Source organism: Antechinus flavipes, chromosome 6 (genome assembly GCF_016432865.1).
Source record: "Antechinus flavipes isolate AdamAnt ecotype Samford, QLD, Australia chromosome 6, AdamAnt_v2, whole genome shotgun sequence".
NCBI lineage: Eukaryota > Metazoa > Chordata > Mammalia > Dasyuromorphia > Dasyuridae > Antechinus > Antechinus flavipes.
The window spans coordinates 185132582-185146387 of record NC_067403.1 but is presented as its reverse complement, the minus strand read 5'-3'; the positions used below and the strand labels follow the sequence as shown (position 1 = coordinate 185146387).

Below are 13806 nucleotides of genomic sequence, written 5' to 3'. Positions count from 1 at the left end.
TTCCCTCATGAGTGATCTCTCTCACTTCTAATAGCAGCTCAATGGGCTGAGGGAGGCCCCGAGGTTGAGGCCGGGGCACCTCACCTGGAGATGGCCATATGCTTGTCCATCCGCGCCTTCAGGTCCTCGTTCTCCTGCTGGACTCTCTTGAGCTTGTCCACCAGGGTTGTGTTGTTGTCCACCTTGACACAAAGCAGCAGGTGGTCAGAGCTCATGTATGTATGGGTAAAGACAAACTGCCCTGCCCATCCAGAGCCTGGCACATGCAGCTAAATGCACTGCAAAGAGAACCCCACAGAGCAACAACAACAACAACAAAAAAGCCCCTGGTCTTTGATGGAGTTAGCCAGAGACAGCTAGGTGAGGGTCCATCCCAGTCACCGCATCTCAGAGCTGGAAGAGACCTCAGATCTCACCGTGGCCAAACCTGCTCTGGAACAAGAATCCTCTCCCAGATGTCCCTGATAAGCGGCCCTCCCAGGAAGGGGGAGCTCACCACTGCCCAAGGCAGCCAGGCCCCTTATGGCTAGCTCTAGTGCCCTCCCTCTCCCCTCCCCGTCATCCTGGCCCACAAAGAGTTTGACGGGGCCAATCTAGGGCCATCAGCTGCCCTGGGCCTGTGCCCTGACAGACATAGACACAGTGGGTGACCCAGCCATGCTGGCCTTCCGCTGCCTCAGTGAGGGAAGGGGTGGCCAGGCTCTGACAGCTCTCAGTGCCGTGCTTTCCCTAGTTCTATATTTCCTTCCACCAGATGTTGAGGGAGTCTCCAGCAAGGAACAGGGCTCTCCTGGACCTCCTTCTCACAGCTTCCTTGTGCCTCTCAGAGACCTTAGGTAGGAACCGAACGGCTCCCCGGGAGGGCTCAGGAGGGATGCTGATAACATCTGGACACCGAGGTCCTCCCTGCTCGCTTTCCCCAAAGGAAGGCCTGGCCCATGGAGAATGTGCTTCCCAATGAGGGGAACGGGGACCAGACCGGAGAATCTATTGTTGTAGGGTACCCGGGCGTCTGCAGGGAGAGGCTCAGGATGACACACTCAGAAGATGGGTCAGTCAATCAGCAGGAGGACTTGACCCCAGGGCTAAGGCTGGCTGCTGCCTATACCCTGTTTTCTACAATGATCAGTGTGTTGCTGAACAGAAGGGGAGGTCATACATTGGAGCTGGAGTTCTTGTTGGGGAGGTTGCTTTGTTAGCCCTGCCCCAGATCTAAACCAGCCTCCTAATGACTGGGGCAGCCATGGCACCAGCTGGTGTCAGCCAGAGGCTAGCACAGCCAGGCCAGACCCAGGCCAGCTGCCGGCCTCTGCAGCCCGTCCCCTACTTGTGCTGATTTATGTGGTTAAATGGCTGTTTGGAGGCAGCTGTGCTCCGGGGCAGAGGCTGCTGAGCCACGGTTGTCCTTCCATAGGCCAGACAACCTGAGTGAGCCAGACCCCATCCCAGTGGCTCACAGACTGCCCAAGCCCAAGCCAAGCAGACTCAGCCCAAGCCACTTAGGTCTAGCTCAAGTCCCACGCCCACTGCCCTCATCATTCTAGTCCACAAAGAATGGAAACAGTTTGTTCCTTTCTCCATGCAAGCCCCTAGAATGCTCTCTTGGCAATGCAGGAGGACCCTAGCTGGCCACGAAGTATGAGGAGCCTGGCTGGCCATGGTGGCTGATGACCCTGGTTGGCCATGGTAGGGGATGAACTTGGTTAGCCACAGTAAACAAGGACCCTGGCTGACCATGGTGGGTGAGGATGTTGGCTAGCAATGATAGGTGATGACCTTGGCTAGCCACAGTGAGTGAGGACCCTAGCTGCCATGATGGCACACACTGGGCCTTCAGGGCAAGTGGCCACATGGTGGTCTGGGGGAGGGAGCTCACCAGCTTCTCCATCTTGAGCAGTTTGACATCTTGCTGGTGTAGCTTCTCATTCTTGATCTCCAGCACGGCCTTGAGGCTCTCCAGCTCTCGCTCCAGATACATGATCTGGGGGTTCTTCTGCAGAAACAAGTGGAGAAAGCCCCAAGGTCAGCTTTGGTCTCCCCCCAAGATGGTGCCCTCTCTGCTCAGAACATGCTGACTGCCATTCACAGAGTGTTCATAACTTAGGAGCCTACCTGTTATCACCCTGAGTTTAAAGTTTGGGAAACCAAGGCACAAGTAGTAAAGTGGTTGCCCTTGGTCTTTCAGCTAGCAGGAGGCAAAGCTGGCACTCCAAGCCTAGCATCTCTCTGCCCTGGCGCCCTGTGACTGCTCAGAAACAGAACTGAAGCAAAGGAAGGCTGAGTCAAGTCAGGACACTGCTCACCACTAGGCTTTGCCTTCCCAGGTCAGGGCAATTCCTGAGCCTCAGCTCCTCTTCTGATACACAAGGGGATGGGCCTGGAGGATCTTTAAAGGTCTTCCCAGCTCGACTGGGAGCACTGGAAGTGGAGCAGGAAGGGAACAGAGACATGAGGAGACAATAAGAGCACCCCATCATTCAGGCCCCCCAAAGAGTCATTGGTTCAGGAGCAGTTAGGTGGTGCAGTGGATAGAGCACCGACCCAAGTTCAAATGTAGCCTCAGATACTCAACACTGCCTAGCTGTGTGACCCTGGGCAAGTCACTTAACCCCAATTGCCTCAGTAAAAAAAAAAAGGGGGGGGTGGGGGGAAAGAGTCAGCTCAAAGAAAAACCTGATTTGTACTTCCAGAAAGCTAAAAGAGACCTTGGAATCATTAGAGAACTACAAGGCACAATGAGAAGAGAGCTGGTCCAAGGACCTGGGTTCAAATCCTGGCTTAACTATTTGTAATCTGTAATTTTTCTCTCTGAGCAGAAAACGAAAAGGATTCATTGCAGCTCTGGGTCTGATTCTCTGGTAGAAGCCGTTCTCTCGGTGAGGAGGAAATGTCACAGAGGTGACATGGATGCCCGGCCACGTGGCCAGCTAAATGTGGGGAGTAAGGATTGGCAGGCAGCTTTCACATTTAACCTAGCATCTTTTCCATTAGGTCACACTGCCTCTATTCCAGCTGTCACCTTCACCTTTACATAGTGTCTCCCCTCTGCTCTCTCTTATATTTCTAATCCATCCTTTGTTGTTGCCAGGATGAGCTTCTTCATCCACTGGGCTGCTCGGGCTATTCTTGTGCTCAAAACTCTTCTGTAGCTCCCTAGTCCGTACCAGGCAAAAATCCATCTAAGTAACTCTTTGACTTGGCTTTCAACATTGTTGCTTTTCTAGTCCCGTGTCCTGTTCTCTCCTCCATACACACTGTAGACCAAGTTGAGCTATTCACTGTTACCTGTACACACTTCTCCAGCTCAGCATCTCTGTTCCGATAGTTCCTCTGTGGGGAATGCCATTCCCGCCTTCCTCTCAGCTGCTATTTATTCTTTCTCTAAATCACACTGCAGGGCCTCTTTTTTTGCAGGAAGCCCCTGATGGGACCCTTCACGGCACTGTTCTTTCATTCCAACTTGTTACTTTGTATTACCCTCATTGGTACCTGTGTCAGTCCCCTCAAAGTAACACAAAAGCAAGGGAGGGCTAACTGAAACCTTGTATCTCTCCTCCAGTCTTGAGCATGGAGCTTTGTATACTGTAGGTGCCATATGCAGGTGCAGCACACAGTAGGTGCCGAGTGCTGAGGTGAATTTTTTAAGGTCACTTTTTAAAAGAAGCTTTTCTAAGCCTGACACTAGTCTGTTCTGTTCATTTCCACATTCCTCCAATCCTGAGAGTGGGAGCTTTGCACACTGTAGGTGCACGCAGTAGGTGCTGAGTGCTGAAGTGAATTTTTTTTGGTCACTCTTTAAGAGTAGCTTTTCCAAGCCTGACGGTTTTTGTTTGTTCTGCTCGTTTCTAGTCAGAATCATCCCCAAAGCCACTGTAGAAAGGTCCCCCCCTCAATTGCATCCCTAAAGCTGATGTAGACAAGAACCCCCTAACACATCTCTAAAGCTGCACCCAGACACATCCCCAAAGCCACTGGAGCTAACTTTCCCAGATGCTAGGCTTTCCCCTCCATTCCCCACTCCCAGAGGGGCTGCCATCACCTACCAGGTTAGCCTTCTCCCTGGAAGCTGCTTTCTGCTCCTCCAATTTCAGCTTCTCATTCAGAGCATCGTTTTTACTCTTTAGATCATGGATTTCTTTCTACAAACAAGACAGAGACAACATAAGACACCCGATGTAGCAGAAAAGTAGACATGAAATAAGTGAGCCATCGATCTGGCACTACTCTGGGGAGACACTCACCTCTAGTGACTCGTGTTTCTCTGACAATAACTCCTCCAGGGACTTCTTCTCTAGATCATGACACTCCTTGATTTCTGAAAAGAGGAAATGGTTCTGAGGCCAGTGACCCATCTTTCTGGTAGACCAAGCCCTACCTCGAGATGACTCACATTTACACTCTTTAGGGGCTCCTCCGGCCCAAAGCCAAGGTTTTCCAGCCTGGCTGGGGCCCTGAGCACTTGTAGCTTGGAGAATATATGACTGATGTGAGTCCTCATTGGGACTCCAGGGAAGCTGAGGCAAATGAGGTCTGTGCTCACGGCTGGTAAATCTGATTCCCACAAAACTCCATGGTAATAACCAGCTGGCTGTAAAGACCCTATGAGCATTTTTCCCCTGCTTGGGAAGAGAGGAAGCTAATATGAGATCAGTGGGTTAGACCTCATTTCCATTAGAAGGGACAAACTTCACGAGTACAACTTTATATTTCATCTCTGGAGAACACTGGTCCTGACTGTGGGGGCTTTGGGGTGGGAAGCCTTCCCCAGCTCCTCTTAAATCCAGTGTCTTCCCTCTCTTAATGTGCCCCATTTTTCCTGAACAAGGCTTATTTCTACATAGTTGTTTGAATGTTGTCTCTCCCATTGGACTGTAAGTTCCTTGAGGACAGGTACTGTCTTTTGTCTCTATTTGTATCCCTAGTGCTTAGCACAGTGCCTGGCACATTGCCAAAAATCTACAATGAGAAAGGTCTTCAGCACTAAGTCCAATCCTCCACAGACAGGCCAATGTTTCCCATAGAAACCCCTGTTCTTTCCCAACTCCACGTGTGGCTATGACGCCACCTTCCCAAGCCCATTTGGCCAAAAAGTTCTGCTTAGGGATGGAAAACTAGACCTGACTAGAAGACAGGCTGACTGTAAATCTATGTACATATCCTACCCCTTTGTCCCCCAATCCAAACCACCCATCCTGAGAGCCTTGATGGTCAAGAAAAATGCATCTCCATTTACAAAATCCTGCTCACATTCCCATCTACTCAGTCTCAGGTTCATAAGAATGCCCCCTCTTCAAATACAAGAATTATACTGACAATAACTAGCATTTATAGATTGCTTTAAGGTTTGTAAAATGCTTTAAATGTCTCATTTGAGCCTCACAATAACCCTAGGAGGTAGGTACGATTATTATCCCCATTTTACTGATGGGGATAATATTTACTGAGGTACAAAGAAGGTACAAAGAAGTTATGTGGCTTGTCTAAGGTCACATAGCTAATAAGTGTCTCAAGATGGATTTGGATTCAGGTCCTCTTGACCTCAAGCCAAGCATCTTCTCCACTGGCCAAAAGACCAGTCTCAAAGTGTCCATAAAATTCAGATTAAGCATATGGCACATCCAAAGTAATCCCAATAGACTTTGGACAGGAAATGCCATCTGAATCCAGAAAAAGAACTGAGACTGAATATAAATTAACACATGCTATGTTCATTTCTTTGTTCTGTTTTTTTTTTTTAATCTCCCCTTTTGCTCTGATTTTTCTCTCCTAACATGAATAATAAAGCAATATGTATTCAAAAAAAAAGAGAGAGAGAGAGAAAGAAAAAGTTATTTTTATTAAATTATGGCATAAATGGGTTTCTAGGTCATTCTAAGTCCAGCATTCTGCCTCCCAATCTAGTCCTGAAGAGAATCCTCCGTACCCCAGGGGAAGGACCCAGCATTAGTGGATGATCACATTATGAGGAGGATCCTGGAGGGAAGCTAAGGAAGGCAACAGACAAGTGAGTTCTCAGGAGTTTTCTTGCTGAGCTAGCAGTTGATGCTGGCCCATCATTGGCCATCTGTGGGAAGATGAGAGCATTCTTACCTGTGAGGGAGGCTTCGTATGCTTTCTTCAGCAAATCGACTTGCTCCGAATGACTGGACTCAATTTCTAATTTGAAAGCTTCATGGGCAGCATTTAGATCATCAACCTGCAAGGGAAAGCCCTGTGCATTAGAATCAGACAGCCGAGGTACTCCATGTGAAATTAAAGCTAGAGTGTCACCCCCTCAGGAGCACACAAACCCAGCTGTGGCCTGTCCTGGGCTCAGTCTCAGGTCAGCCTGGCTGGGAGAAGTGGCTTCTCACCAGCTTGTGGACCGCTAGGACCAGAAGGTTTTCATCCACAGAAAATCACTGAGATTTTCTAGGAAGGGGTGTTGACATATTAAGGACCAGGGCGGAATTAGAGATGGGGGCAGAGAGGGAATCTGTCCCTTAGATTTCTCTTAAAACCAGAGCTTTGGAGTGAATTTAATTTCAAGTGCTAATAAAACCAATTAAATTTAATAACTAAGATTTTTTTTAATGACCAATATATAGCTATCTGGAACTCAGCTAATCCCTGAGCTGTGTCCCCTTTTGTAATCTTAATTCTTTTATCACCACCATTACGTGTATTGTACATATATGTACAAAGGGATATACGTGTATCGATGTATGTACACACACAACATTGTAGCCAATGTGTATACAGACCTTCTGATCCTGCTTGACTGACAACAATGTGCCTATTGTGTGCCAGGCCCTGTGCCAGGCGCTTGGCATCCCACTTAGCCTCAGTTCCATTCTATGAAATGAGAGGGCTGGATAGGCAACATCCCTCATTTGTCCTCCTCTCCTTGAGTCCTGCGCCATCTGTGCACGGGGTACTAGGTGATGTGCTCAGTCTTCTAAGCCAAGGGCAACAGAGCAGGATGGGAGCTCAGTCTGTCTGTGGCCCTAGGACCCTCTGGCTGAGTTCTCATTCACAGATGGGCCATTAACCACTAGAGGTGGCAGCTGGACTAGAGCAGGGCCTTAGTTAAGCAATTAAGGAGGTTTAGCTGGGGCAGCATGAGGCTCGGGCAGACCTAAAGAACAGTTGTGTTCAAAGGACTGTCAGTGACATGGAAGAAGCGTTCGACAAATTCTGCTTGACCCCAGAGGCAGAAGCAGGAGGAATTGGGGGGAGCTGCCAAACTGGGCTTGGGCTAGGCAAGACTCCTCTCAAGGGGAGCTGTCCAAAGGTGGGATGAGCTGCTGTGAGAGGCAGTGGATCCTTCCTCCACATGGAGACTGGGTAACCACCTGGCCAAGACTGCTTGGATGCTGTTCTTTCTGTCTGCTTCAGTCCCTTTGGAAATCTGGCTTTCCTCAAGGCTCACTTCAAAGCTCACCTCCTCCAAGAGGCTAGTCCCAAGTTCCCCAGCTGTGGGAACTCACCCATCTAACCCACCTGTGACCGTGGCATATCGCCCCCAAGATTAAGTTGGAGACCGTGTGTTCTAGCATACAGAATGCTGGTATCTGGACCAGAGGACCCAAATTCAAATCCCAAGTCTTCAATGTACTATCTGAATGAATCTGGATAAGTCCCACTTGGGCTCAAGGGACCAGTTTCCTCATTTATACAATTCTGGGGTCCCTTGTAGGGCATGATCCCTACCCCTTGTCCATGATTCCCAAGTGTTGCTTTGTATTCCTATCCTTGGAGCTTGACACTTAATAAATTCTTATTGATTAGTGAAAATGGGCTTCCACCCATCGCCACAGACAATTCAGTTCACCTAGGACGCCGCATAGGATGCAAGGATACTGTGGCATCCAGCCACAGATGGAAGCCTTAGGGTGCGATGGGCTCTTGGAATTAGGAGACCCAGTTGCATTATGGCTGATCCCCTTCTCTTTGAGCCCGTTTCTTCAACTGTCAAATGCACACATACCCATGGCTTCCTTGTAAACCCTCCTCGGCTCTATAAATGGCACTGAATGGACAGCAATAACATTTCCCATTAGAACTTGTTGACCATCACTGCAGGCTTAGGGCTTTGTATCATAGGGCTGTCAATCATATTGACAAGGATCTTCTACACTGTGTTAAGAACAAAAAAACACATTCCTCCTAGTAGCCCATTTGCCAGGCCACAAAACTGAGGCTCAGAGGACTGGCCCAAGGATTTGTCAGATGGCAGTTCTGCTCAGACCTCCACAGCCAATGCCCCACCAGGCCATCTCGGGGTCCCGGCCTACCTGGGCCCCCCGCTCTGAGCCACTGACCTGACTCTGCAGCTGGGCTTGGTACTTCTGCACCTCCTGCATACACACGCTCTGCAGCCTCTCGCACTCGCCCGTGTAGTGCTCCTTCAGCTGGCTCTCCAGCTCCACCAGATCCGCTTGGTGCTGCTGGTTGAGCTTGTCCACGAAGGCCTGGCACGCAGTCTGCAGCTCATTCCGGGCCTTTTCTAACTTCTCACAAGCGGCAGAAGCAGTGACTATGGCAGCATTGCAGGAGGAATGGGAGACAAGAAGAGAGTCTTCACTTTTCCAGGCTATGAGAGGCGCTTTTATTGGACTCCCAGGGACCCGCCTAGCCCAGAGAGGCTGGACCAGCAGGCTAGTCCCTGGGTGAGGGATGCTTGGACCAGGCTGCTGTCTATGGACTAAACTTAAGGAAACTCCCTGACAACCAATGTGATCCCAGAAGGGAGTGAGCTCCCTGCTCTGGGAAGTCTCCAAACAGAGGCTGCATAAGCACTTGGGGATGTGCAAGTGGAGATGCCGAGGCCCCTTCCAATGCAAGATTCTGGGACTGCTGCAGCAATCTCGGAGCTGGCGTGGGGCCATCCCAGGGGCCGTCTCATATGTGAGCAGGGACTCTGCCGGAAGTCTGGGGCCAAGTGCTCATCTCGTCTCTGCGAGGAGGCGGGCTCCCCTCCCAGACCGCTCGCTCTAGCTGGGGATGGTTTTCTGTCCCTAAGGGACTTAGGACTTAGACCTACCCCTGCAATTTCTGCCCTTGTCCCCTCGCTCTGAACTCAGATTTAAACAAGGTGGAGCTAATCATTCGTCCGTGGAAGTACCCTTTAAGCAGCTGGGGACAGCCGTGTCACCCTCCCCTTCCCCAAGTCTTCACATTACCAGCTAAACCCCATCATCACACACACACACACACACACACACACACACACACACACACACACGCCATAGCCTGTCTCCAATGAGGAAACCAGTTAGCATCCAGTGGAAGACATCAGCCAAGAAAAGACAAGGGAAGGAGCTGGGGTAGGTGGCTAGCTGGGGGTGGGGAAGCCCTGCCATTCCCTCTTCTTTGAGCTTTCAATTCTTCTCTGTAAAAGAACAGGGCCAAATGAAAGCATCATCTGCCAGCCCTGATCATCATTACCCCAAGCATTGAACTCTGCATTGCTCAATCTGAAACCACGGAATCCCACCGGAGGGGCCCTGGCAGAAGCAACAAGCCCCCTCCCTTTTAACCCCCTCCAGAGGCATGTGCTAAGACACAGCCAGTGATGGCCAGATGGGGGAACAGTCTTCCTCCTTCCCTCTCTGTCAGAACTCTGGCATCTCCAAGTCCTGGCTAGTCCAACGAGAACCTAGAAAACCAAAGTACAGGAGGGCGCTGACACAGCCATACGTGATACCCTGGGATCAGGGACACTGGTGGCTTTTGGCTTGCCTTGTCCTAGCAGACCTGTAGATGCTGGAGGTCCCAGATGGGTCAACTACATGATCACAGAACACCAGATTTTTCAGAATGGCTAAGACTTGGGAGTCGGATTCCCATGAAGAAAATAAAAAGTGGTTCTCTCTGGCAGGTCCCACTGTGGGTCTACACTGTGGCTTCTCTTGGCTTTGACTGAGGGTGAAGGAGGAGGCACAGAGGGGAATGCTCCATATGGAGAAGGGCCAGAAGGTGGGGCCAGGCTTTTTGGTAAGGGAGTTACATATAACAGCTTGAAAAGAGAAATTGGGGCCATGAGATGGGAAGGTTCTAGGGAATAACTATAGTTTCTTGAGAAGTGGCTGTTTCTGAAAAGTACGGGGGGAATGGTAGTGAGGTCAAAAAAGCAGATTAGAAGCAGCTTAGCTGAACTCTCCCAACGTTCCCTTCAAACAACTTTAAAGCCTCAAACTGAATTCTGGAATCACAGTCCCAGAGTCAGGGTGAAACATTTTTCCAGCCCAAGGAGAGTCTAGCAGGAGAAGTCTGTAACAATGGGGTAGAGATCTGGTAGAGGCTGATCTGGAGTCCACTCATGTGGCGCCGGCAACGGCTGCCACAGCAGCAGTAGCAGCTTCCGCAGTTCTCAGCCCAGAGATGGTGAGGGGGTTGGACAACTGGTCAGGAAGAGATTACAGGGGACCTTTTGCTGGCTCTGGTGTGATTGGCAACACTACTGTCCATAAGCAGTTGTGGGCTGCAGTTGGAGAGGAAAGAAGAACACTGGGGGTCAGTCCCAAGGGAGCAGGACCCTGATTACAGTATCAAAACAGAGAGGAGTGCTAGTGCATTCAGCAGCAGTAGCCCTTTCTCAATAAACCAGAGAGAATGACAATAATTTACAAAACTTATGGGATGCAGCCAAAGCAGTTTCTTAGGGGAAATTTTCTATCTCTAAATGCTTACATGCATAAAATGGAGAAAGAGAAGATCAGTGAATTGGGCATGCAACTTAAAAAGCTAGAAAAAGAACAAATTAAAAACCTACAATTAAATACCAAATTAGAAATTCTGAAAATCAAAGGAGAGATTAATAAAATTGAAAGTAAGAAAACCATTGAACTAATAAACAAAACTAAGAGTTGGTTTTAAGAAAAAAAAACCAACAAAATAGATAAACCTGAACAAAAGCCAGAGGACAGACAAGGAAAACAGTGACCACGTCTCTCCCAGGATGACAGCATCTTGGAAGCATTGCAGAACCCCAGAACTAGCTCTGAAAACAATGGCACAAAAAAGCCTGAAGTTTGGGATAGTGCTTTCCCATTCTCAGGTGAGCAGAGCCAAACTTTAATATAAAGTTTAAAATAAAAAATTTGGCTGAAAAAATGAGCAAACAGAAAACAAATAAAAACAAACAAAAACAACTTGACCATAAAAAGCTACTATGATGGTATGGAAAATCAATAACCAAACTCAGAAGTGAACAATATGAAAATAACTACAAGCAAAGCCACAAAGAAAAATGCTAAAATTCCTAAAGTGTTAAAGAGATAAGACTGGTAGAGGAAAAATTTGGAAAAGAAATGAATGATGCAAGACAATTATAAGAAAAGAGTTAACAGCTTGGTAAGAGGCACGAAAAGATACTGAAGAAAATAACATCTTAAAAATCAAAATTGGCCTAATTGTTAAAAAGGTACAAAATCTCACTCAAGAATAATTTCTTCACTTCCTTCCTCTCTCCATGGCCTATCCAGATCCTGATTACAACATCTTCAGGTTCCAAGCCATTCCTCCTCTTTCCTCAGGGAGTTTATCCCTTGGGCTAGAGCTTTCCACTCCACTCTAGCTCCTGGCTCTCCATTCAGTGGTTATCCCATGCACATAAAGGTTTCCCCCAGGGCTCAGGCTTCTGCTCCATCAGCATTTGGAACAAGGACCCACCACCCCCAACACCTACCGGCAGCATGGCTATAAGGAAGCTTCCTGGTGTTTCTGTAAGTTGGGAACAACAATGTCCACACCACCTGCCTCACCAGGGAACGGCAAGAACCATGCTACAAAAGTGTCCACTGAGTGAGGGTCACCAGCCTCCAAAGGCACTAGTGAAGGGTCCCTGATTGAAGGAACAATTTCTTTTTTTTTAAGGACCCTAAGAAGACATCTAGCTCAATGAATGCTCCCTTGAGCAGGGAAACAACTTCCCTCTAACTTCTCCCCACTGGCTCTAGGACCAATTAGAACAATCTTAAACCTCAAAGGTCCAGACTGGAAGGGACCATGGAACATCTTCATCTTAAAGACAAAGAAACTGAGACCTGGAGAATAACAATGCCTCATCCAAAGTCTTTCATGGGTAGAAAGGAGAAACGTGAGACGAATCCGGGTCCTGTGGCTCCTCATCCAGCAGCCTGTCACTGTGTCACACCGGCAGGTTCTCAAGAGGAACTTTTCCTCTCTCAGTCTCCACTGCCATGTGCATTTGTGAAAGGCGGATGACACTGGGCCAGAGTAGAGGCAGGAAGACCAATAAGGGAGGCTGTTGTAGCCACAATAATGCCTCAGGACTGGGAACGGAAAACAGATGGGCTTCAAAGGTACCCAGCACCTCGTGGTACAGAGGAATTACCTTATGATATAAGGGAGAAGCTCCTGGTCCTGGAATTCGATGCCTTTTAGATTCTAACTCCAGCCAGTGAGGCACGCGGGGGACTCCTCCCGGAGGAGTGGATGGGGAATGATGCATTAGGTAGTACAAGGCTGGGAAGAGGGGACAGGGGAGAGGGCTTGAGGGTGGGAACCATTCCTGCACAAGAGAATCCCCCAGAAGGAGATGGTGACAAGGAGTGCTCCTGGAGCACCCAGATCTTTATGGAGTACAAGCTGGGCTGTCCCTACTCGACTCATACGGAAGGAAACTTGCTCAGGGCTCTTTTGCTGCTGATCGATGGATCCCCATCATACCCCAAGCCCCCCGGCACGTCCTCTCCACTCAGCCTAAGCTACGATTTCCCATCACTGACAAGAATCCTAATTTAAAACCTGGTGATTCAGCATCACCTCCTCACATCCCATCAGGCAGGGTGCTCACAGCGGAGAGCTCACTCGCAATTATCACCCTTTCCAGGCAGGCACTAATTGGGCTCGGTGGATATAATATTGAATTATAGTTCAAGAAGATTGCTTCTCCCCCTCCCCACTTCCCCTGCTCCCCACAAGGGGTCATAACTAAGCTTAGCCCCCTCCCCCCTTCCTTCCTTCTTCCTTCCTTCCCGGTTCCCCACAAGGGGTCATGACTAAAGGCAGAAAAGATGTCCTCTGGCTGGGGGGAGGGTATTTGGCTGCGAGGCTCACCTAGGAGGCCCAATAATGAAGGCTGTTGTAGCTACAGTGACTGCTTCAGAACTGGGAGGGAAAAGAGATGGGCTTCAAAGGTAGCCATCACCATGTGGACATTGAGTCACTGGCTAAGGGTGCTTCCTGGAGGAGGCAGATGGGGAAGGATGATCAGGCATCCCAAGACAGGGAAGAATGGGGTGGCCAGGACAAAGGCCTGGTGGTGGGAAATTACCCCCTGGGGCTGGGGCTGCCCAAGCAAAGCCCACAGAGAGCTGGTAAACCTCCAGAGGGCAAGAACCGCTACATCTCTGCCCCTGTGTCCTCACTATGGGGCCTGTTACAAGGCGCCTGGCACACAGTAGGTGCTTCGTAAATGTTGAATGACTTTGTAGTATCAGGACACCAGGACATCCCTGCTTCTTACCTAAGCCAGAGACCGTGCTTCCTTCCCTCTCTGAGGGCAAGTCAACTCACTCATGGTGGCCATCCTCTGGGGCAAAGACTGACTGGTCAGCAAGGGAGACAAACTGGCCAAAGGTCTGGCTCCTGCCCACCATCTGGCCCTTCCCCCTTCAATCAACAGCAGCCTTGCTTCTGGAAGATTTGACAATAGACCCACACTCCCCACCACTCCCCAGACCAAAACTCTTCTTCCTAGCCACTATTCAAATGTCATCTCCTTGAGCAAAAGCAGGCTCACCTGTCTTCTAAATTCTATTGCCTGGCACCCAGTAGGACTCATCTGTCTTCCCATTC

General features: G+C 49.3%; 1 protein-coding gene across 7 annotated transcripts in view; it reads right to left on the bottom strand.

The window, feature by feature from the left end:
• The window catches only part of MTUS1 (microtubule associated scaffold protein 1), a 126135-nt gene that overhangs the window by 2745 nt on the left and 109584 nt on the right, over positions 1-13806 (bottom strand). For 6 of the 7 annotated variants that reach the window (XM_051966318.1, XM_051966316.1, XM_051966317.1 and 3 more), the window contains 6 exons: positions 8304-8518; positions 6091-6196; positions 4242-4315; positions 4044-4139; positions 1877-1993; positions 85-182 (listed from right to left, as the gene is read on the bottom strand). In XM_051966318.1, coding sequence (XP_051822278.1) covers positions 85-182; positions 1877-1993; positions 4044-4139; positions 4242-4315; positions 6091-6196; positions 8304-8518 — 706 coding nt within the window. Of the gene's footprint in view, positions 1-84; positions 183-1876; positions 1994-4043; positions 4140-4241; positions 5985-6090; positions 6197-8303; positions 8519-13806 lie in introns of those variants that run through there. The other variant, XM_051966319.1, reaches the window with a different exon arrangement.